Genomic DNA, 24,919 nt, shown 5'->3' on the forward strand with positions numbered 1-24,919 from the left:
CAGATTTTTTATCAAAAAAAAGCTATAGCATGTAACTAATGTGATATTAGCAAGGTGCTGTTTTGGTATTCATGACTTTGTTTTTTGCTAATTCACAAGCACAAAGCAACCTTTTCAAGTACTACCATTAGAAAACTACAAACTGGGTACAATATAAATGAAATCCTGCAGGGAACATGCTTCAAAAAGCACAGTTTTCTAAGTAGTCTGGCTTTGCATTAGGGAATTCCATGCCACTTTTGCAATCTTGTATTAAGGAAGTTCCACTTGCAGATGTTGTATTTGTATTTTTAATTCAAACTGCAAATTCACTCTGAGTTCTGAACAGTCAAACTTGTTTTTATTTTACTCAATAATCAGTAGTGAGAGGCGCTAAAAGGTCACATTATGGACTCTACTACACTCATTCAACAAAACTGTCCTCTGATCCTGGAGGTTCACACTTAAAACTAACACACTATTCAAACTTAACATTTATAACAAGATTGTGACATTTATATTGTTATAATTAGCATAATCATAATTGCATAAAATATGTAAAGCTTCATGCTCCCTATTCCTAAATCCCGTCCAAGAACTCTGGATTCTTTAGAGATTTACATTTATTTACAAACAGCAGAGGTAAATTTCAGCTATAGCTGCACCTTAAGAGTAAGCTGCCCTTGACAAAAGAGGGAGCAGTAAGATGCACCGCATAGGGTGGTTTGTTTGTTTTGTTGGGGTTTTTTTTTATCCTCTCTGTACCATCTGCAAACAAAATCTTTTAATAGGATTTTTAAAAGCCACTGGACATCCTCTGGAATAGCTCTGGCAAAGATTTAGGTTGTCTGACTAGTCACAGTTACCATAAGTAATCCATTTTATTTACTAAGTGGACTGTAATTTATATGTCAAAAAGAAACTTGAAATGCCATGGTGTAGCACATACTTAGAAGGTTACACAGAGGAATTCATTCTGTGTCCATAGCCTTTACTCTGGTCTAAAACATTTAAAAAAAAAAAAAAAGAACATATTTTAACAAAAAGTACCCTTGGAGGCAACTCAAAAGGCACTAGATACTTACCAACCTTCAATTTAACCACCTAGCATACTAACATGGCATGAAACTACACATCTTTAGAACAACGCCCTTCTCTAGTAGCCCGTCCAATCTTTCTTCTCTCCAGACCTTGCTACAACCCAAGCTAGCTGCCATTACCTATCTGCTGTTTTCTTCTCAGTTGCTTCCTTGTATTCTAGATGTCCACTGAATCTTCTTCCATAGCTTCACAGCCCTTCATCCTCATCTTTGATGTTGGTGTCTGTGTCTCTCTAGTGATTGCTCCCTGTCCACTCTACGCCCTTAGACGTTTCCTCAGACTGTGATATTCATGCCTGGGCAACACAAATTGCTAATGTGTGGTCAACATAAGGTCTAAGAAATGTCATTTGTTCTGCAGTCTGGAAACTATGCTTTGTCTCCGTTGTAAGTGAAATACCATAAAATTTTAGCAGACATGCTTTGCCTGGAATTTTAAATCAGCACTTCTACTGATTTCAGCCTTTCCTCCAGACAGATTAAGAGACTTCAGTATTTACTGATGCAAGAAAACTAGATAACCTAGAGAAAAAATAAAATTTTTGGAAACTATTTGTTTCATTTTAAATTTTCTCTTAAAACAGAGCTTACATAATTTATGCTGTGCTCTCTATGGATGTTCTTATCCTTAACATAGCACAAGACTACCGGTGCCCTGTTAACGACAGCACAGAGAATCAGGAGCACTATCAGTCAAGAGCGGAAAGCAGGCAAAAGGGCCTGTCTCTCCAAAACAAACTTGCAGGTTGGGAACACTTTTCCTGCCCATAACAGCTCTTCTGTGCTGATTTGAAGAGTTATTTACTCAAGAACCCAAATGAGTGGTTCAGAAGTTTACGTCTGTCCATTTTGCAGAATACTTAGCAAACTCAACATTTCTCAAAAACAAGCCAGTACTGTTGGGTGCAGCACAATTTTACAATTACATCCTAATTCCACACCTAGAAAGTGGGTTGTCTAAAGTTAGGCTTTCTCTTGCAGAAGAGAAGCATGAAGAATGCCAACACATTAGCTGTTGACTTTTCTAGTTGAATTCAGAGCTACATGGTCTCAAGCCAGCAAGTACTTGTATGCAATAAATAAAGGGGCTATTTTCTTAGTATTCATTGCATCCAATCACTTCAAAACAAACATAGAAACTCCACCCTCCAGATTTCTTTCTCCCTGCCACTTCCAAAATATACCACTGCAGCACCAAATAGCAGGTCTGAACTCACAGGTCTTCTGCATACTGCAATATACTTGTTTACAGGTATCAGCATAGCACAAAACCAATGGTTACCACTTTGACTGTTAACTGCAATAGCTGTACTGGATGCTACCATACAAGCACTCACCTGCCCCAACCAGAGTGCAACACACGCATAAAAGCACAAAAAAAGTGTGAAAATGCGGCATGGCAGCAGCAGACTACAGATGCAAGGAGTTACAGAGAATTTTTTTAAACACAAAATGTCTCATGCAGTGGACAATTTGGGAGTGATGTGACTGAAGCAAGAAGCCAAGTAAAGAACATCTGCAGTATTATATATATGGATAATCAAGCTGTGGGGAAGTAGCAAAGATGTGAAGAAGATCAGGATAAAGATGGAATTTGCCATCAACAGAGAATGTTGCAAGATCATGAGAAAGGAAGCAGAAAGAAATCCTAAAATCTTGTGGTGATCAGATTGTATGTTTCAGGAAGAAGAAAATGAAGCTACTACTGAGACAGATGGGCTGAATTAAGGACAACCCAGTGAATAACTGGCCTAAGTAACATCCACTGGATGAAAAGGAGATGCAGGGAGACGTTAGACTCTAGGTTTACTTTGGCTAGTGATTTTAAGCTAGCAACTGGAGAGTATAGGACTATTCTGATTTGCATATGAACACACAGGTTGTAAGAATACAGTCATAGCTTCATTCAGATAGTTAATGACAAAAAATAAAACCAAACCAGAACAAATAAATACAACCCTCACATTTTTCAGCCCAAAACAAGCCTCAGAAGAGACCCAGGACAAAGGATACCCCATCAAAATCCTATAGGAAGATTCAGTAGTCATGAGGAAAAGCAGTCTTCCAAACTGCTAATCTAACTCCAGGACTACTATACACAGTGTTAAGAAAGCCAAGAGAAGACAAAATTTTAAAGCAATGTCCACAGCCGGCAAAACCAAATAGAGTTAAACTTCATGAGATACCAGTTACATGAGCTATGCTGTTCTGGCTCAAGAGAAGGCTTCCAAGTGCAGGTGCTCTGAACTCCTGGAAGGTCCACATCCAGGACAAATTGTTCATTATCTCTACTTGTAAATAATGCTAGATAAAACCTTACATGCAGACGAAACATAGTGACCCAATATTCTTCTACTTCAGCATTTGGTTTAAATCAGTTCCACTTCAAGTCAAAAATAACAGAAAATAAGACAGAAAAGTTGAAATAGTTTTTAAACTGAGATACGCACAAATCATTTTGACATTCTCTCTTAAAAAGCAGTAAATTCTTTTGTTTTAGTTTCCTTTTTTCTTTCAACCTGGTTATAACACAAGACGAAGATGCTGCAAAACATCCAGTTTTCCATTTGCAGGCATTGAGAATATGCTTTTGTCTTTTCTATGCTTAGAAATGGCCACTTTTTTTCTATTGAATACTGAATACAAGACATGGCATTTTGATTCATCCATCTAAACAGTCAGGCCTAGATTTACAACGTTTTTTCAGATTCAGGCATACTCAGGCACTTCAGCATTTGGCCCATTCCCCCCTTAGCAGCTCATACCATGCTTTAAGGATGTGACTTTCCAGACCACTTATGATTTCTGAAACCTCTGTTGGTTCAACTGGTGGGTTACAGTACTGCCAGACACAGACCTAGTGTATGGAAACCTCACCACTGCTTTCACCATTTACATTAATTCATTATTTGACCTTTCCTTAAAGACTGCATAAATTCACAAAATAAATCCATCCACTACTCTCCACTCACCAATGCACACTGAATTTTTAACCTCTTCTGGCCCTTAGTCTCCCTTCTATATTACACATCCACCTTCCAAGTTTTTAATATCTGAATCATGATGGCAACTGCAAGCCCTTTACAAAGATTTCCTCCCTAAGACCATTTACAAAATTTAAGAAAATTTAAGATGTATCTTCTTTTCACAGAACTGTTGTTTTAGGCTGTCAGTTACAAACAAACATTGGTATGCGACAATATCTGAACTCCCATTTGTTCCTCAAAATGGTGTCCATGACTATTCTTTTCAGTGGGACATAGGTTTATTTTGTTTTTTAAGCACGGAACCAAGCTAAAAAACAAATCGATAGTTCTAGAAGCCATGGAACTAGTTAAGATTGATTTCCTTTGGTCTTTCTGCACAGTACAATCAGATCCTCCGATATCTAACAAAGGGGAAGTTCTGATCATAGTTCTTCATGCAGTGGAAACAATTCCTGATTTTTTTTTTCCTTCTCATGTAGGTTTTCTGATATTTAAGAATAACTCAGCTTTTGTTACAGCCCCTTTCTCTGTGGCAACAGTTTGACCTGAATCTTTCATTAAGCTCACAGGAACGCACTTGAAGATTTGAATCAACTATCACTGCTGAATTAGCTATCACTGCCAAGTTAGCTAAGTTGGATCTATGATTTTTGAGAGTTATTTGGGGGGGGGGGGGGGAGGGGGAGTAGTTTCCTGAAGGATTGAAATGTGTGTAAACTGTGCCAAAGATTTTAATTTTTTTTAAATGTAAGTTACCAGCAGTTTAAATTACTACAAAAGGATTACGTAAGTTAACTTTTCAAATAGCTTTAATAAATTTAGGGTTTTTTGCTCTGCAGAGAGTCACTGTAGAAAAACTTGGAATATCCACTAATTTCTAACCAGTTTCAATAACGATAAGAAGATACTGAAAATTTTGGGTTGCAAGTATTTCAGGTTTTTTTCTTTTTAAATGAAAGGATAGTTTTTATTGTACTTTCAAAAATCCTCAGGGATATTATTACTGATGTGGCAGTTTAAGATGATTTGTTATAAAACCCCATCCTAAGAACCACATTCATCTAACTACATTCCCTTTCAATTCTCTGTTGTTTTATCACCTTGATGTAACATCTGGATTCAGAGTATATGCGACTGCAGCTCACTCAATACAGGAGAGTAAATAGAAATGACTGCTGTTTGTATATGTAAATGAAGAAATTCAGAAATGACTGTGTAAGCTACCCATCTACATAGGAGACAAAGAACCATAGCATGCACATAGCATTAATAAACAGTCCTTAGAGGCAAAAAAGGATACTTATCCTGACTGGGATCCTTTGTGGGAAACTGCCAGTGAGTCCTGCAGAACCGACCTTTCCTAGAAGGAAGGCTGGCTCTGATAAAGTGCCAGAGATTCAACTGATTGTATGAATAGCATTCAGTTTATTCCAATATCACAGTGAGTACATAATACAGTTGTTTTACACCTACAATGCAAGTTCGATGTTTTGGAATTGGTAGGTCCATTTGCAATACTGTGCACACCACAAAATTACATGTAAGGCATGGTCCACTCTTGAGTTCTCCTTGGGAAACGGGCAGGCCAGGTTAAAGAGGTTGCTACCAAGAAGTCATCCACTCCAGAAGCTGTCCTGCAAGCTAAGTTTAAAACTACAACTTCACATGCTATTGAAACATCCCCACACTGCCAAAAAAAAAAAAAAAAAAGGTATTTGAAACATTTGTCAGCATTTCCTAATGACCATTTAAGGAGCTGATTCTTTACTCATTTTACGTATCTTCACAAGCTAAAGAACAGTCCCAATCACATGCTGGCCTTTACCATGAAGCATACCACATATGAAAAAGAACAACCATAATTTACTAGTTTACCAAAATGTTTCCAATGCAAGAATGTAATTCTCCAGTTTATCAGAGAGCATGGCATTTTTTCTGTCCAAGACATGGCACACCTTTCTCACTATTCAGCTGTTTAAGAGAAGAACTAGCAGCAACTGTATATTGTCCTAACGAAACTTCTTCCACCTCTGAAGAGATCTTGATTCTAGAGCCTAAAGAGGAAATGAGTCCTGACCCCAAGCATTAATAATTTAGGATGTTTCTAGATTGCTCTAACCTGAAGCCTAAAGCCAAGACATAAGTCCCCTATTCCATAAGCAGCTACAGCCTTTTTGACATCAAATGAAGTTACCAGCCGTTCCTCTCCTTTCATTATGAATATTAAACTGCAGTGAATAAGATGACCAGTGTGCTGCATCTGACCTACATTTTGACCACGTGGTTAAAACATATGTGATACCAATTACAGGTGTAGACTAAGCATGTCTTACTATAAACATCAGTAACTACTTCATGAAAAACAGACCATTTCTCTAAAAACACAGCCAACTCAGTAGATAATGACTGATCTGAACAAGTGTCTAAAACATCAGAATATAAAATTAAAATCTAGCAGGTTGTTTCACATTTTCAAACAAATTAGGCAACATTTAACCTGTTAAAGACATTTTCTAACACCTTCACCTTCTAGGCTCCTTCTAAATAAGGAGCCTAGAGTCCCTGACAATGCCAATAGGAAGGTCTGTGTTTGTTACCTCTAGGGAGAATGAAGTCTATAATTACTCTAGTATCTTCTATTACTCTGAAGATCGGATGACGCTGTTCCTAAAAAAGCCCAAAAAACCTAAACCCCCCAAAAAACCACACTCACTTCCCCTCACAAGTACATTTCTGAGGACAAAAGTAGCAACTCAAGTAAACTAGCTCCCTATGTAAAAATCTTTGTGTGGTGAATGCACTCTGTTTAAGTGTCCAAAGCAAAGTCTTGAAGTGTTAAAACTATCTTCAGTTCATGACTTCATCAACTATCTTACAATTTTTTTATAGAAAACCTTTAGTTTACCGCACCGTGTAGCCTAAGAGTGCTCCACGAAGTTGCCCTAGTTAAAATGCTCAGCATTACCTACAGAATTCCTGTGCATGACCTACAGGTGTTCAGATAAAGCACCAAGCAGTAGCTTACTGCAGTTTATCACAAATTCAGATGATTCTCTCAGGTTCACAATAAAACTGATCTATTATACAGCACATTATTGGTATGCCTCCATTACTAGAGGAGTTACTAGAGGAGTAACACACACCAGCAAACCCAGACTTTGACTCTACTAAACTATACCAGTTCCCTGGAAGAATGAACCATGCTGTATCAATAAAAATATCTCCATAAACACACCAAAAAAATTCTTAGTGTAGACTTGCCCTGGATCTGCCTCTTGGCAAGAGTAGTATTGCTCCTACCCCAAAGAGCCTGCCGATGATAGCATTCTCCTGGGAGGCAGAAGCTTGAATTCCCCCAGACTTACAGAACCGAAGCTAGGTCTCCTGCTTCCAGGGGCAAGTGACCTCATCACTGTAATACCATTACAGCTACAAGTGGCAGTCGTCTCCAGAAAGAAAAGAAAACAATACACACTGTTCCCTGCAAGTGCCCTCCATGATGACACCATCCTCTGGATAACAACCCAAACGCCTCTGGGCAATTCCAAAAGGGACTGTATTACAGAACATGCAAATCATGGTGGTGTCTAACGCCCATTTTTGTGGAATTTCTGCTTAAATCTCATTCCAAAACGCTTTATTTTTCAATTTACTGCAAAGCAGATGTTAGTCACGCTTTCGGATTTTACTGAGAGCCCCATGCCAGCACTTTACATATAAGCACCCACGTCCTTATTTGCCCCATAACTCCACATCACCACTTGTTATCTGATGCCTTGTCCACTGAAGAGATGCATCTGCTCTTCATAAGTATGAAACTCAGAGTTCCCACTAGGAGAAGTTTTCTGATGGTGTAATACTGCTTTAAAGTTATCCACCAAAGGGTAATGAATTTGTACTTTGCTTCTCTTCAGAGACTAAGCATACCACCAATTCAATGTGTCCACACCTGCTACTTCACTAATGTTCTCATACTCCACACACAGTATTTATGAGTTTTCAACATAATGTAAACAAAATTGAGAGCACATAAGACAGCACTTGCAACATTATTGATGGTGTAATATAAAGATGTTTACCCTGAAAACCCATACGTGGAGACTTCACTTATGAATCTGACATATGCTGTGTTGTATATCATCTTCCACTCATCTTTTCAGTCAACTCCTATTAAATATTGCTTCTAAAATTCCTTTATTACATGCTTCCACCTCAGTCTACAACTTAAATATTTATCTTGAAACATAACACAGCTGATTAAATAAAGAGCTGACATGATCAGCACACCTGCTGAGGTTTTGAAGTTTAGAAATAAGGCCATCTGCAGACAAAAGCCCAGTTTTTAACCCTCAAACTATTTAGTTATTGTTTCTTTTCTTCATTACATGTCGTTAAGTACTTATTTGAAAGCAGCAATAAATAAGGACAATTTACAAATATCAGTAATATTTTTCAGAGGATTAAAATATCCATTTCAATGCATGTTTGGTACTTCCACGGTTCTTAATCATTAATAAAAAGCAGTCATGCAAAAAAAACCCCAAAAAACCAAAAACCCACACTACAAACAAAACCCAAAAAACCCCCCAACCAACCAATCAACCACACAAAAACAACAGTTTGCTTTTGAGGATACTTTGCACCTACCAACTTAGTTCACCACATTGAATTTTATACTTGTACATCAACCTGTTTAACCGATTCTCGGATTATATTCTTACTACGAGACTGCAAGTCCCAAATTACAACATATTTTCAAACTTTGGACTAGTAAAACATTGTCCAACGACAATACACACTTTGCTTCCAAATGTGTTAGCTTTATCAAAACATGACATTAGCAGAAGAAAAAAAAAAAACCACAGCAGAACTCTCCAATTAGTGGTCTCCACAGAAGATGAAGGACATTCCACAGAAAACACTGCCCCTGTTCTTTGCACTCTCCTCGTGTGTAATGAGTCATTTTCTCTAAAAGAATTTTTTCACCCTTTTAAAGTCTCTGAAGCCAGAATTCAAGACCAAAAACACTACAGCTCTTTAAGAGCTCATGGCCTGCACAGTACTGCTGTGAAAAATAATGATGTTGCCACTTCTAAAGACATGCATAGCAGTTTGCTAAGTATTCTTTCAAAATGCATCCTACACTCAAATGGGTTTGTCAATTGAAAATAATGAAATTATGTATTTTTGTATTGCATTTACAATCCTTGCAGAAGAACTTCCTACCTTTCAAAGGCAAATGCCTACTTGGTGGACAGTTCTGTGAGGTTAGAGGCTCATATTTGCACGTGTCAACACAAACATGGTCCTTGTGGCACTACACTGAACACTATGATCTAACTGTTGCATATATTGGCCACGTGCATTCTTCTCTATTACTGTGTAGGAAAGCCAAAAGATAGAGCTATGTTGGAAATTGAAAAGCCAATAGCCATACTGAATTACATTTAAAGGATTTCATCAGCACAATAAAAACTTCTCAGAACCTTTTTTCCCCACTTCCTCTAATGCAGATCAGAAAAACTTTAAGCTTACACTTGGGGGAAAAAAAGAAAAAAGTTTACATAGCTTCTTAAATATGAAATCCTGACTTACAGGTCCAAAACTCTGGCATAACAAGAAGGAAAACCACTCAGGATTACAATAGGAGGGCAGTGCTTGAGGACATTGAAAGCGTATTAGCTTAACAGGAACCAACGCTAAGAAGGCTCTATCTGATTTATGGAAGAAAGGGTGGGAGGAGAATGGAAAGGGAAGTAATGTGTCAAGCCCTTAGCTTATTACATAAGCATACTTCCTTATAAGTAGGCAATTATTCTGCAGTTTTTCATAGCAAACTAGGGGGAGTCTGACAAAGCACTCCCAGGACATGGCTATCATGACCTTCAACAAAATACTTTAATAGGTTTCCTGTTTTGTTTCTATGGATCTGTATACGACATTCAGAGGTCTCTTCCTCAGTGAAATAATGTATCTGAAGAGCAGCGAGAGTGGTTTCATTTTAAAACAAAAACAAAACAGGCCAGAGTTCATTTCTGCTGTAAACAGCTGCTTAACTACATCACATTTATTAAGAGAGGATATCAGGCACAAGTCACCATGTTCTGCTCACCATGACACTCCACTATATTCTAGCAATATTACTGGTTAAAACAGCGACAGCTAGAAACTAGCATGTAAAAATGCAGTATGGAATCTCAGCTTTCCTGTATACTGCAATCATCTCCTATTCTTGCAATGTATTGCACACTGGGTGATGAAATCATATTAAAGCAGAGAAAATTAATCTTAGGACTGTAAAGCTGAACTTCAAAATGAAGTTGATTCTTCTCTCTTCTTAAATATGTATGCACATGTTCTTGAGGCTGTTGTCATACAATTGTAAACTTTTATTCCACATTAGAAATTTGCTTACCTAGAAGATTAAAAAAAAACCCAACAACCCCAAAAAAGAGTGAGCCTAGGGACAGGAGGCCAATCAATGCAATGAAATGTATTTACTTCATAAATCTGTGAAATTTTAAAGTGGCTGGAAGACCTATAAGAACCCTATTATATATTCACCAACACAGACTTGTTCTCTAAAATTTATACACAAAAAGGCTCTCAGTATAGTTTCATCAAATAGAGGTAAAAATTAGCAATCAGTTTAGTCAGTGGGTAGAAGTCACCTGGCAACACTCTGCATAACTGTTTTTTAGAAGCAAAGCATAAGATTTACACAATTTTCTAACAGCTCCTTCAAGTGAGAAAGACTCAAATACAAAATAACAAAGACACAGTTTCTGTCAAGTTGGTTTGCAAGTGTTGATTTTCACAAAAGAAACCAGTGAGGTAAGTTCAAAGGAACAAAAATTATAGTCAGTCCAAAGGAGAAAAAGGCATGCACAGTTACTGCAAAGCTCGCCTTTAGATTGAACAGCATAAAGACAGTTGACGACTTCACTACATAACAAACATTGTCATTTCTTCATAATGAAAAATAAAAGCAGTCAGTTGGATGATACTCAATATACCCTCACAATTACTAACCTAAAAGTCTGACGACTGACAGCATTCTGGATGCCAATTAGATTACAATAACACAAGCTTTGGATTTAGCATTTACTATTAACAATGCAAGATAATCAATCTTCTCCAAACTGTTCTCACTTTACAAAAAAACATGTCTTGTAAGGATGCAATGTCCCACGCTTGTTCTTAATCCAAACTATAATTTTGTGAAGCACTTAAAAAAAAAGTCAATCTTTGAGTTACCTGACAAAGAAAAGGAAATAATGTGCTACTTAAAACTTTTAAGATGTGATACAACTGAAAGATAGTCCAAACTTCAGAAGGAGCTAGTCCTCAGTGGAAAAACTCCGTGAATTTGAAAGAGTACGTACAAGTATCTATGTAGTTGAAATATTTCTTTCTACGTTAAGATCAAAAGGAATTATTTGCACAGGTTGTGCAGTTGCTTGTGACAGCATTTGTAAAAGGACACCTCATGTTCCACAGGAAATGAACAGAGCACATAGACCAGAAATACAGAAAAGTAGTCAACAGCTTCATGAGATGCCTGACTCATTAGCACTGTTCTTGGATCCTGCTTGTATGCTTCATCCTTCATACTGTATCTGCTTGCCAGAGGCTAGAATGGAAGCTTCATCTACTGTTCAATGTGTTGAACGGGAAGTCAAGCTTCCTCGCTCCTGGAAGTAGAAGTCACAACTCATTCTGTTTCTGCCCATCAACACTGTTATTCAGCTGGTCTTCCATGATCATACCCACGCCCACAGTGAAACAGACATATTTTGATGCCCCCTATATTCAGACAGTTGACTGCAAGAACCTCTGACAACTGAAGATATGGCTGAAGTACAATTAATGATCTGTATTGCCCATAACAGCTCAGAAGAGACATTTCATCAGAACTACAAAATTTTTTTAAAAGTTAAGAACTCCAGATTTATTCTGCGTTGCTTCGACAGCAGATGCTTAAGGGAAAATTAATGGAGGATCTGCCTTCATCTCCTCTTATAACAGGAAGTTCTTTTAGTCTTGTAAAAACCAAGGCCACCACTAAACCCACCAAGAATAACGTGCTTTGTTTATCCCAGTCATGCCTCCAATTTCCAGCAAGATTTCAAGCTTCTCTCACACATATCTTAGATTAAGCCACTAACGTACTAAGCTGTAAGGATAAAATAAACAAACACACACAGTATTTCCCAGTCCCAACACAAACACTAAGGCCTCAATAAGTTGCTTTGTTTCCTGTAACACCTTGCCAAAGCAAATGCCTTTTAACTACAATCAGCCACTTCAATTCAACTGCAGAAGAGCAGGAAGGGAGAATGGATTCTGTATCCCAGCAACTCCAAAATAAAGTAGTTTAACGTCCACTTCTCCCCACAGCTTGGTGCCTTTCATGAACTATGAATTTCTGTCCCCTCAGATATAACAATGCAAAATTTGTGGAGCTGTACTATAAACCAGATCACTGGAGCAATCTGAGTTACATTGTAAAGTTTGCTTGCTTAAAAAAAAGCACACCAAAAAAACCAAAACCTTGCATGGATTACTTAAATCAAACAGATGAACAGCATACCCTAACAGTTATGGTGACATGGGAGCAATGAGCTCCAACAGTTATCTCCTGCAAATCCAGTTTTATAATGGACTAATGCTGCGAGATACCAGAAAATACCACTGATGAAGGAGGAGAATGAAAAGAAAGGGAAGAGAGTATTGCCACTCACGACAGATTCCATTTTTCTTCTTTAGTGAAACTAAAGACTTGGAAGAAATTTGATTATTCTATCAACTCAGAGCTTCTGCACCATTCGCTCAAAAGATCCCAACATTTCGGAAGAGAAGATCCAATTCCAAAACAGCACAACAAAAAAACCACCTGTATCAAAAATGACTAAAAACTTTTTCAGCTTTGTTGCACAGCAGATCCATGATGAAAGAGACAGAATCACCCATCTTGAGAAGCTCATGATAAAGATAAGGCAAGGGAGGACAGTGGACTGAAACCACATGAAGGTATTGACAACCAACAGCACTGCAAGACAGGAGATACACAGAGGTGTTGTTTTTAATCCTGTCCTTTACAAGGTTTTCATCTCATATAGGTCAGCACCCTTTGGCCAAACAACTACAGTTCAAAGTGTTAAGAGAATCTTGTCATGATAATTAATGAAGAGTACATAGACTGCTCTAAGACAAAAACTGTAAGGTGTAGCTGACATTGCACAAGGTTTTCCCAACAAGCTCAAGCTTCAAGATGGTGAGAGTCAAGAGACAGTAATCACAAAACAATACAACTAAGTTCACATAAATAAGTGGAGAATAGCACAAGCCACTAAAGAAACAAAGAGGATGACACAGTTGTAACAATGAAACGGAACAACAGGTAAACAAGAACTCTGGTTGTGATGATAAAGAACAAGTGCAGATCACAGAAGATACTACACCAGGGGAAGTGAAAGAACTTTGTGCGAACATGGAATAAGACCAAAGTTGAAAAAAAATAATATACTGGAAAGAAGTATTCCAGACTGAAGTGCCTCAACAGGTAAAACAGCAGTGGTACAACAGGGAAGAATGAGTACACCTGGAAGAAAGCCTGGTATGGTTGTATTAAGTTAACATCACTCATACCAGTTCAAGTTGAAAAATTTGGTAGAATAGGAGGTCAGTTAACGAAAGGGGGAAAAAAGACTGTAAGTACAAGCACAGATAGCAGTAGAGGAGAAGAAATAATAATCAGAGAGTAGAAGGCAGTGAAGAGTAACAGGAGGACCGTATTACAGAAGCCCAGGAAGAATAAGACATAACATGGTAGAGGATTACAGATAGTATCGAAAGCAGCAGAGATCAAGGAGGGTAAGATAGGAGGGGAATCCTTGCAACTTGGCCAGAAGGAGCCTGTGGAAATCTTAATGAAGGCAATTTCAGCAGAGCACCGAACCTGGATTGGAATGAATTTACTACGAAGAAAGAGGAGAGAATGTACAAAAACAAAGGTAAATTTTTCTGTTCCAGGAGTTTGGAAAGGAAGGGAAGAAGACTAGAGTTGACTGTCAGCTTTAAGGATGAAGGATAGTAACTCAGAATAAAATCAGGAAGGGAATAAGATGGCAGCAAGAGGTAAAACACAGAAATTTGGAATTAAAACAGAAAAATTGAATGAATGGGTCTTTGGGGCCAGGCTAAGCAGTTAAAGGCAGAAAAAGCAGAGAGTAAACATGAGAATCCATCACTGTAAATAGCAGGCAAGAGTGCTGAGCAAAGGTAAACATGCCAATTCTAATCAGTTCTTCTCTGGAAACCTTTAGATGCTGCAGGGGAAGAGATACAGGGAAAAGCCTAAGGCAGAGCTCTAGACAGCCTGCAAAGCAAAGGAACTGGGAAATGAATTCAGGGTGGGGAAAAAAAAAAAAAAGGATAATTGAGTATGAAGTAAGGGTTAGGAAGAAGATGTCAAAGAAATCTGCCTGGTTCAACAACCACTCACAGGTAGGTGCATTATCATAAATGAGATGAGGAGGTGGCAGTCATGAGGAAGGGACTTGGAGATGCAGTAATCAGATAAGATGGCTGGCAAAATCAAAACAGAAGTAACCACTTCTCTTAGAAGAAGAAATAGGGATTAGCAGATGAAGATCAAATAGGCTAGAGAGCTGAAGAATAAACTTAATGAGAAATGAACTTGAAAAACAAAGTCATAAGGAATGAGGGTGAGGAGTCCATGATGAGAGTAGAGACTCTATGTCAAAGACTAAGATGAAGCTACACAGGGAGAAGCAAGAAGTAAGTGAGGCAACATGAAGGAACATCTGATGGACCCCTGCTCAAGGAAAGCTTAAGAGAAAATAACGGAGGGGGAAATACAAAGACAATGGTAGATGAGGAACACAGCACTTACTGTTAATGATAAAAGGGAGGACAAGACAGACATTAGGCTTTAATGTAATGCTATACTGTTGCTAGCAAGGTTTCCGCAATCGATATACCAGACAAAACTGTTGCTGATAAAATATTCAGCAACTGGCCTTTGATTTGGATTTCCTGAGGAGACACACAATTGCTCATGGCTAAGGAATTAAATAAACAAGCATTCTTTATACTTCAGTTACATCCATGGAATACAAAGCTCAATTACTGTACCATGTCTTGCTACATGTAAGGAAAGCAAATGAAAGGTTCAGTACTGTACTATTAACATCATGCGTCCTGACACTGCAACACAAATTTCACTGAAAAACAAAATCAGTTAGTTGAAACCTATGAACAAGCCAGATATTTAAACCATCTGATCCTCTATTTCTTCTGCTTTTGGTCTAATGTTACCCACAAATAAGCCTGCATTTCATTTAAGAAAAGAAAGTAACAGCAAACAGCAATACAAATTCATAAAGAAGAGGTAGAAAGGGCCTCTTACACACTTAAGAAAAGTAATTTAGGTAGGAATCATAGAAAATAAGGTTGGAAAAGACTTCAAAACATTACTTCAGAACACCAACTTCACTCTCAGAGCTCCAAGTCTGTATCAGCTTTCCTTAAGCCACTCCTGACGATGCTTATCTAACATGTTTTTTAGCAAACCTCAAACAATACAGACTCCACAATCTCCCCTAGCAGTCTACTGCAGTGACCGAACAATTTTAAAATCTTCCCCTAACATTTGGCATATATCTCCCTCTCTGAAATTCAAACCATTTCTTCATGCACCATAAAGCTGATTGCCTTCCTCTTTGCAGCAAAATTTGCTATACAGACAGGATGTTCCCTGTTGCAACTGGACAGCTCTCTGCAGTGTTTTGCATTGGAAGGACAGAACCCTTATTAAAAAAAGAAAAGTCTGCCTGAACGGATGAGCTACAAAAACTCATCTCTGTGATGAGTCATCTGGGACAGCAGAGACGGACTTTCCCACATAAGCAGTGTAGTGGAAGCTGGATTCAGCCACCGCAACTGACACAGCCAAAGGAAACAAACATTTACAAGCAAGGAAAGCACAGCCATAGTGTTAGTCACGATCGCTCGTCCTACAGCCTTCAGAAAGGAACCAAGTAAAAAACAGTATAGCCCTGGTCGTGTCGTTCAAAGGGAAAGTTAAAATGGGAAGCAGAGCCGCAAACCGGAGTGCTGGGTGGAGCTCCTGATTGTGCCTTGCTTGGCAGCACCACTCTGGGGGAAAAAAAAGGAGTCAGTAAGGGCAAAGCAGAGCAAGGGGGGAGGGAGAAGAAATAAAAACCGAGCTTGGAAATAAGAGATGTGCATAGGGCCAGTCACACACAGGGAGAACGATGCAGGGAGGCACCTGAAGCCTTGGCTATGGAGTGAGGAAGGGGGCTGGGATTAGGACCATCTCCCTTTCCAGAGGCAGTGGACCTAGGAGAGGCCCTGGACATGGCAAGTTTCCTCCTCTGAGATCGCTCCTCTCTCTGGGGTGGGGCAGTAGGGCCCCCAAAAGAAAAGCTGCAGGGAAGGGGAGGGAGTGCAGAGCTATATAGAGGGGTGCATCGAGGCATGGCAGAGGGGAGCAGGGTGTGCGGAGCCATAGGACAGGGGTGAAAAAAAATAGGGGGAGGGCGGGGGAGAGCTGCAGGTATGCAGCTGCAGCCGTGGCAGGGGACTGAAGCAGGGTATGGCAAAGATTGCAAAGCCATAGCAGGGCTGGGGGAAGAAGGGGCAAGATGATGCTGATCCATAGGGGAAGCAGCGCACAGAACAGTGTGGAGGGCAATGCAGAGGGTGGAAGTGCGTAGCATGCTGGGAGCAAGACTATGGGGGGTGAACAAGGGGGTGCACAGCCATAAGAGGGAAGAGCAGAGCTACAGAGAGGAGCAAAATGCTGCACAGTTATGTGCACCAAGGTGGGGGGGGGGGTGTAAAGGGGTTCACAGCCATGAGAGAGTAGGACTATGGGAGGGGAGAGCAACGGGTTCACAGCCATGGGAGAGCAGAGCTGTTGGCGGGGCTTGAGGGGGGAAGGGAAAGCAAAGGGTTTGCAGCCATAGGAGAGTGTGGTTACCAGGGGATGCAAGCAAGTGCGCAGCCATGGGCGAGCAGGGCTACAGGTGTAGCAAGAGGATGCACATCCATAGGAGAGCCGTGCTACGGCGGTGGAAGGGAGCAAAGTGGTGCATAACCATGGGAGAGCAGGGCTGTGAGGGGTAAAAGGGGGTGAACGGCCACTGGAGAGCACGGCTATGGGGGGAACAAGTGGGTGCACAGCCATGGGACAGCATGAGAGTCAGACCTGGGGACAGGGAGAGGGGGCACAGCCGTGGGGGACACTAGGCCTCCAGGCAGGCGTAACAGGGCCCGGCAGCGGGGGCAGCAGGGCGAGGGGAAGGGGCAGCAGGGCCGGGGAGGGGAGGGGGGCAGCAGGGCCGGGGAGGGAGGGGAGGGGAGGGGGGCAGCAGGGCCGGAGGAGGGAGGGAGGAGGGGCAGCAGGGCCGGGGAGGGGAGGGAGGAGGCAGCAGGACCGGGGAAGGGGAGGGAGGAGGCAGCAGGACCGGGGGAGAGGAGGGGAGGGGAGGGGGGGCAGCAGGGCCCGGCGGCGGGCGCGGGCTGCTCACCTGCGCGGCGGAGCTGCAGCAGCCCATGGCGTCCGCGGGTCTCTGCCCTGGCGGTGCCCGCTAGGCGCCAGGCGGCGGCGGCGGGCAGGCGCTGGGCATCCACTCGCCGCGACGGCACGCCCCGGCGGCGGCAAGGTGCGAGGCGGCGCGGAGGACCGCCGGGGAACCGCCGGGCCCGATCAGGCGAGCGCGGCTGCAGCACCAGCCCCCCCGCGGCGCCCCCTCATCCTCCCCCCGCGGCGGCGGCGGCCGCGGCTGAGGGGAAGGGGGCGGGGCCTGAGGCGGGCGGGGTCTTCGGGGGCGGGGCCAGGGTACTGCAGCGCGTGGGGTACCTGCCCGGCCGGGTGGCGCTGCCCCCGCTTCCGCCTCGCCCCGCCCCGCGCGCCGCGGGTCGCTTCCGGTGGCGCAATGGCTTTTGCCCGGTCGCCAAGGCGACGGCAGGGCTGGCGATGGGCGGCAGGCTCGGCGCGGCGCGGCGCGGCCCTGCCCTGCCCGGTGGCAGGGCAGTGGCTGAGGCCTCTCTGGAGCCGGACGTGGTCAGGCGTTCCTCTCTTTCCCCTCGACCCCCGGAGGAGGGGGCGCTGTCCGGTGCGAGGACAGCATGGAGGATAGCTGCGTGGGGAAGCCGTGCTCCAGTCGGGGTGGTTTCCAAGTGGCTGGTGCTCCCTGAAAGGGAGATGAGGGCTGCTTGTGTAGCCCTGTAGTACTTGCAGGTGTGAGAGGGGAGTTGAGGTGCTTCTCTTGCTGGTGGGAGATGCTTGAGAAATCCACAGCCCGGCAGGCCTGTGCTTTATATTGCCTTTAGTGTGGTTTATCCCTTTCTCCAGACTAGCTCTTACCACTGGTGCAACGTGCAGAGTACCCAATCATCTGAAATGGTAGCCTTGAGTGATTGCAAAAGATGTGAATCTGTCCCCTGGATTCACAGCTGATTGCAATATTTTTGCAGCTGGTTTTGGCAAGCTTTGTACCCTTCCTAGGGACACAAATGCAGGTGCCATTCTTTTAAGCTGTGTGCCTCAGTAACTGCAAAAAAATGGTTTCATGAACCGCATCAGGATGATGTGTGCTGCGTAGTTAACTGTTATAATTTCAGTCTCTGAACCCTAGGCTGGGCCATGTTCCTAAGCCATTGGAGTTAGCAACAAATGCCTCAAGAGCTTCTGAACCAGTGAAATAGTCATTAATGGCAACACGGGCAACAGCTTTCCTCAAAGAGTTTTCTTTGGAAACTGACAGTCCGTCTTAAGGTAAGTTTACTGGCCCAGCAGTTGTGTTTGAATGTGGCCTAAACGTATTAAGTGATACTGTAAATTAAAATATTTTTTTACTGAATCTTAACTCTGTAGCAGGTTTAATTCTATCAATATAGTAGAATATCCATGATTAGAAATAACATTGGAATGACTTGAGTTTAAAATGATCCTTTGACAGGCAGAATGAGGCAAAAGAGGCCTTGTGACTAGAGAAGGAGTCTCATTAGGCTTCCAAAATAGAACAAAAACTGGCATGTGGGTGAATTGTGAATCATACTTTTTTTTTTTTAGCTCTTCTCAGTTTAATGGCAAGTAACATCACTTCTCACAATTTTCATATTTTCTAACACCTGGTTAAAATACCTTTTTACCACTTTACATCGCTGTTATTTCTCAATGTTCCACCTCATTCTATCCAAATATTTCTGTTGTATTCAAAGGTGTGACCATCAAAGAACTATTTTGCAGGAACACTCTCTAGGAGGCATGTTTCTTTTGTGATTGACATAGGAATAAATAACAAGAAATCCGTAGTCGGTTCTTGTGTAACTTTGGACACGTGACTTCAGTTTCTCTGTTCCTCAGTTTTACCATTTATAAAATGGACTTTTGCCCCAGTGATTGTCTTTTTCATTTGCTTGGGTAACAACAGCATGATGTCTGCCATAGATGTGATTTAGTCAGTCTGTTAAATGGACCAAATTAATTTTTTTTAAATACTCCTTTCATTTAGGACTTTCATTTCAATAGTTTCATTTAGGACCTCAAAGTGTTGTCATGGTAATAAAATACTGCCTCCTACTTTTTGCATGTAGACTAAACACATTCAGCACAATTATCAGAAGACAGTAATGGATTAAAACACAGTCTCTGCTCCCCAAATCTGTGGACTCTTAAAAAGAAAAAAAAAAAAAAGCATTCTAGCCAATAATCAAAAGCTTTGTGCAGCTGCGTAGGGGGAATGGTAGCTTTATAGTGATTAAAGAATGCCAGTCCATCGTTGGCTGGGGAGCCTTTATGGAAAAGCCTGTAAAGACATACCAGCTGTAGCATAGGTAACTGGGGTTTAGGGTAAGTATGTGACAACTGTAGAAAGTATTTGGACAAATCTAAGTGTTAGAAATAATCTCTAGAGTAATTGCCTTTATCTCTACTTCTGGCCCGAGGAAATTAGTTGCATTTTTGACAGGGACGCAGTAATAGCAGCAGTGGTAGATGTCTGGCTTTCATTAGATTAACCGTGCTTTGTTTGGCCAGTCACACAAAGGAGAGGAAAAGTTAAAAGGTTCTTGCTTATTCATGATTGTACTTGCTTTTATATTTATTCAGATTAGTATTTTGGGAAGAAACTGGAAGGGATTGAAATGGGAATTGCTGAATCTTAATTCAGTAATACAGAAGTTGAACTTTAAGCATATGCCTAAGTGCATTTCTTGAATTGTGCTTTATGGATTCCTTTCTGAAGCTGATTGTAATCTGCTCTAAGGCATGGTTACATCACAAGCTGCTAAAGTGCAAATCTGACTGCCCAGATTTAGTGTTAATAAGAACCTAGCTTTTTTTCTATAACAGATTTGAGTCTGTCCTTGTCCCCTCAGCCAAGAAGGATGAGCTTTATCTATATTTTCATTTCATTGCTAGGCTCAGAATGACAGGTTAGAGTTTCTGAAGTACCATCTGATACTGAGGAAGGGAGACAGCAACAGAGAGAAGGCCCTAAAATGACAAAAATGCCTTTAGTACTTGAGTTGAGTAAATTGTAGGTTGTAGCCAGACTGCTTCCACTCTGGGAAGGGTGGGAAGGATTAAAAAAAAAAAAAGATAAGGAAACATTCCATAAAGCATGAATTGTGTGATAATATTTACCTTTTCTCACCAGGTGTAGGGTCCTGACCTTAGGCACCCATATTTAAACACCTAAGGATTTTCCAAGGTACAAAATAATCTATAGCTTTTGTTCCATATTAATGAGAGAAATACCTTTAACATAGCAGTAGATAAAATTCAGACCATTTGGATATGTTCTTAAGTGTGAATTTTGGGATGGAGTTTTCAAACAGGCTCAGTACTGGGCTATCTGCTCAATCAAGAGGAGGTCCAAACCTGGCCTTGGTGTTAATGGAAGAGTTGCATCATGCAGGCTAAAAATTGAGTATTGCACCAGCAAGCTGTTGTTACAGTCCATGTGTTCACCTCCCTCTCCTAATACACAAACTCGGTTTATTATCATTCTGCTGACTTCTTCCACGTACCAATAAATCTGCACCTATGAGTGCTTGGCAACCAATCTGCATTTTTAAAAATCCCATCCTGTGTGCTTAGCCTCAATATTCCTGTTTTGTTTTTTTTTTTCTTTTTTTTAAGTCTATTGAAATACAGAATCACATATTCCCTCCATAATGTGCCCAGTGAACAGACTAACTGTTAGCTTTCATACACATGTATCAGGGCAGGATTAGGGGTGATTCTGCTGATTTCAGCAGAATACTAACAAAAGTACAACATGAGAAGGCATTCCAGCAAACACCTGGCAAATGGGATGTCAGCCCATCTCTATGAGCGATGTGGAGATAAAGGCCACTGACCTGCTCAGAGCCCTGTGGCCCCATTATCTTGTATATCTCAGAATTCACCTGAAACCGATTGTCTTCCTGGGAAGTTCAACCATGCCATCGCACTTTTTTACTGCTGGGGAACTACAGTGTGGGTGCTTTTGTCAAGTCACACAGGACACCAGTTACAAAGCAGAGGACTGAAGCTATATCTTACAAACTCCAGCTTGTACACTGAATATCCTGTCAGTTCTGAATTTTAGTCAGTCATAGCAAAAGCATTTGAGTGATCCTGCTTCGCAATTAGAATGGCAGGATTCTTGAAGACTTTTTAATCTCTGAGTAAGAAAGTTGCATATTGCTCAATAAGTCTGAGCTCTCACAAGTTAAAGCTAAGATTTTCTTCTTGCTGCCTGTCTGAACACAGAGGAACAGGTCAATTCAGTGAACTTACTGGGAAAGTCAGAAAACCTGCTGTGATTCTACTCTGTGCTGCAGCCCCATAAATTGGTCATGTTAGGTCTGTTTCAATTTAAGAACTGAAGACTCCAAGGAGGGAGAAAGCGGCAGAGAGTTTTTTTAATTAATCAGGAGGTTGAAATCTTCTTTCCTCAGTTCTGAAGCAAAATTTTGGTCCATTGTACTCTTAGAGATGTAACTTTGGTGAGAGGACAGAGGTGTACAGTGGAGGTCCTGTCCATTGGTGGCTATCAAAAGATGTTCAAGACTCATTAGCAGACTAACATTTCAGTGTGTTGGCAAAGTGGCTTTCTAAGCATATGCTTTGTGCCTACAGTAGTTCATTCATGCCGTAATGAGAGTAAAATAGATATCCTTTCTATATTAAAGTATGTTGCTTTGCACTATTTAATACCTGTTGGACTTCATTCTGATGTTGGACACCTGTGCATGAAGAACTGTATGAATAGATCATTTAGTGCAAGTGAAACACATGTCACACATTTACATCGTTATCAGCCTGAGCCAGAATTGTGCTAGCAATTTGTATCTGAAATGTTCCATATCCAATCTCCAAACACCTGAGAAATCGACTCTTCAGAAAATGTTCTTCAAGATAGCTGGGACAGTGCTGTTGTATGTGGGGGGGTGGGTTGTCCAATTGACGTCACAGTAGCAACCAGAAAAATGTCATTTGTTTCAGCTTTGTAAGAAAGTTCTGTGTTGCCGAAAGGAGGCACAGAAAGCCAAGTGCAATCCTTCCTGTAGAGACAGTATCATCATATTACATGATTAGCCATTATGATCTCCTGTCATTTCACTCTAGGAGAATTATGGCTCTCACAGTGAGGACATACGACTACAGATGGAGGACTGCCTGCTACAAATCTCTTGTAAGGCTGTTGCAGTAAATCTCTTGGAGAAAAGTCATTACCTAAAAAAAATATGCTAAAGGGACCTGCCATTTGTTTTCTTAGGGAAGGTGGGAAGAGGGGCTGTGCAGGGAGGTACTGTTCCATTCTCCACTCCTTAATGTTATGCAAGGAAGCATTCATCAGGGAAGATTCAGCTTTTTCTCAGAGTAAGACAAGAAAGGAGACATGGCAATATTCAGTGCATTGTGTCACTCTGGCTTTCTGTATAGTATTTTGTATGAAAGAGAAGGAATAGAGACATCACTCTCCAGAAGCTGACTTAGGCTGTGATGGATTTTATAGCTTAGTTATGGTAATGGCCAACTAGAGCTTGCTAGATTGGCACAGGCCTGGACTATTGGTGGTGAACATCTACAGTGGGCTCAGAATTGGCATTCAACTCAGATGCAGACTTAAGACCAAACAGTGCTTTATCATGGACACAAACCCTCATTCATATACTGAATGTAGGTGAATACACACTGATGGAGCTCAAAATATTGATGGGTATCCTGTGCGTGAGTCCTTGAAAGTACTCTTTTGAAACTTTTGAGGCTGAGTTAAACCAGCAAGGTGGATAGAGAGATGGGACTGTCTCGGTGCTCAGCATAATTCAGCTCCATACTGCAGCTGGCAGTATACATACAGCCAATGCAGCTGGCAGTGACAGGAGAAGATATGAGGGACTTCATACTGAATTTCACTGGACATTTTCCTTCTAGGGTGGGTTTTAAACTCACTGCTTTGTTGTTCTTTGAGTTACTCATGTTCACCTTTAAAATGAGAGTATTAAAAATTTGAAAATCAATTTCTTTTTATACAATGCCCACCACTGCAATTACAAAAATAAATATATATATATAGGGGCATCAAGATTTATTAGACATTGAGGATCTTAATTTGCATCTTTCCTACATATGTAGACATGCTTAACTTTAAACTCATAACAAGTGCTTCGCTTAGTGAAAGCCTGTAAGTGATCATAAGGATGTTTGAAAATCTAGTGTTATGTTAATTTTTCTGGCTCGCAGAAAAGATGGAGACTTTCCATCAGCTCCTGTTAATCTTGACTTTCTTTTTGAAAAAAAGCACATTGTTTATTTAAGAAAATAAGTTAAACTTTGCAAGTGGTAGAGCTTGTGTGACCTAGCTGGTCTAGTTGGAGGGTTTCCATCCTTCCTGGTCCTGGACAGCTGGATGGTACTGTGAACAATGTATGTGCCCCAGTAGATGTAGGTTGCATCTGCTCAGCAGTATCAGATATCAGGCTGCCCGTGTCCCTTGAACCAGGCTTGTGCTGGCTGACACAGCCTCATACTAACAGCTGTGGGGTCTAAGGCCACAAAAAGCTTGGATGGGGAAAAAAAATCCCTGCACATCTGCAATACTCACTGTGGTATAAACACCAAAGAAGAAACATTGGCTGACAGTATTCTTGAGAAGAGCAAGTCCTATTAACTTCTTCAAGCATTTTTTCTTGTCAGCAGTTTATCTTTGATTACCAGGTCTTTCATTACCTGGAGGCTATGGCTCGCCTGCAGAATTTGCACAGATACAGTTGCTTCTGATTGTTCATTCAAACTCAGGAGTATTTTACAGGAACACAATCAGTCAATGTTTTTTTTAATTTGTTTTGTTTTGTTCTGGCTACATCTGTTTCATTTGGCAAAGTATTCCCCTAAATACTGGAATAATATCCGCCAAGTAAATTGTTTTATAATGTGTAGAAAGCCAGGATTTGTCTGTGGGAATTTTTTTTCTCTCCCTTTCCCATAACCACTAACTTAACAGTACTCCAGAATGTTCCGGTTGCTCTTTGCTTCTTCCTGACACCATTCAAACTCCAGCCTCTAGTCACCTGCACCAGCTTTTCCTGCTATTAATGCTTCCGTTGACAGTTGTTTTAAGTTCCTAGGTAGGAGAATACTTCCAAAATAAAAGCAGAAAGAGTTTGCCTGTAGATAATAGGCTGAGATGCCAAACATGTTGTTGCTTCACTTGAAGACATCACTGTTGAGTGGGTGCCACTGAGAAATAGCTCTTTTGCTGTGACTTCATCACAGTTGTGGCAGACAAGCAGAAGTGTTTACTT

General features: G+C 41.0%; 1 protein-coding gene across 2 annotated transcripts in view; it reads right to left on the reverse strand.

The window, feature by feature from the left end:
* SLC44A1 (solute carrier family 44 member 1) overlaps positions 1–17,993 on the reverse strand; it is a 70,339-nt gene extending 52,346 nt beyond the window's left edge. For both annotated transcript variants that reach the window (XR_012042213.1, XM_072859886.1), the window contains exon 1: positions 17,647–17,993. Coding sequence is in view for 1 of the 2 variants with exons in the window: in XM_072859886.1 (XP_072715987.1) it covers positions 17,647–17,673 (27 nt within the window). In the remaining variant the exon portion in view is untranslated. The remainder of the gene's footprint in view (positions 1–17,646) is intronic.
* Between the last annotated feature and the right edge of the window lie 6,926 nt (positions 17,994–24,919).

The sequence above is a fragment of the Ciconia boyciana genome, chromosome 4 (genome assembly GCF_034638445.1).
Source record: "Ciconia boyciana chromosome 4, ASM3463844v1, whole genome shotgun sequence".
Classification (NCBI taxonomy): domain Eukaryota; kingdom Metazoa; phylum Chordata; class Aves; order Ciconiiformes; family Ciconiidae; genus Ciconia; species Ciconia boyciana.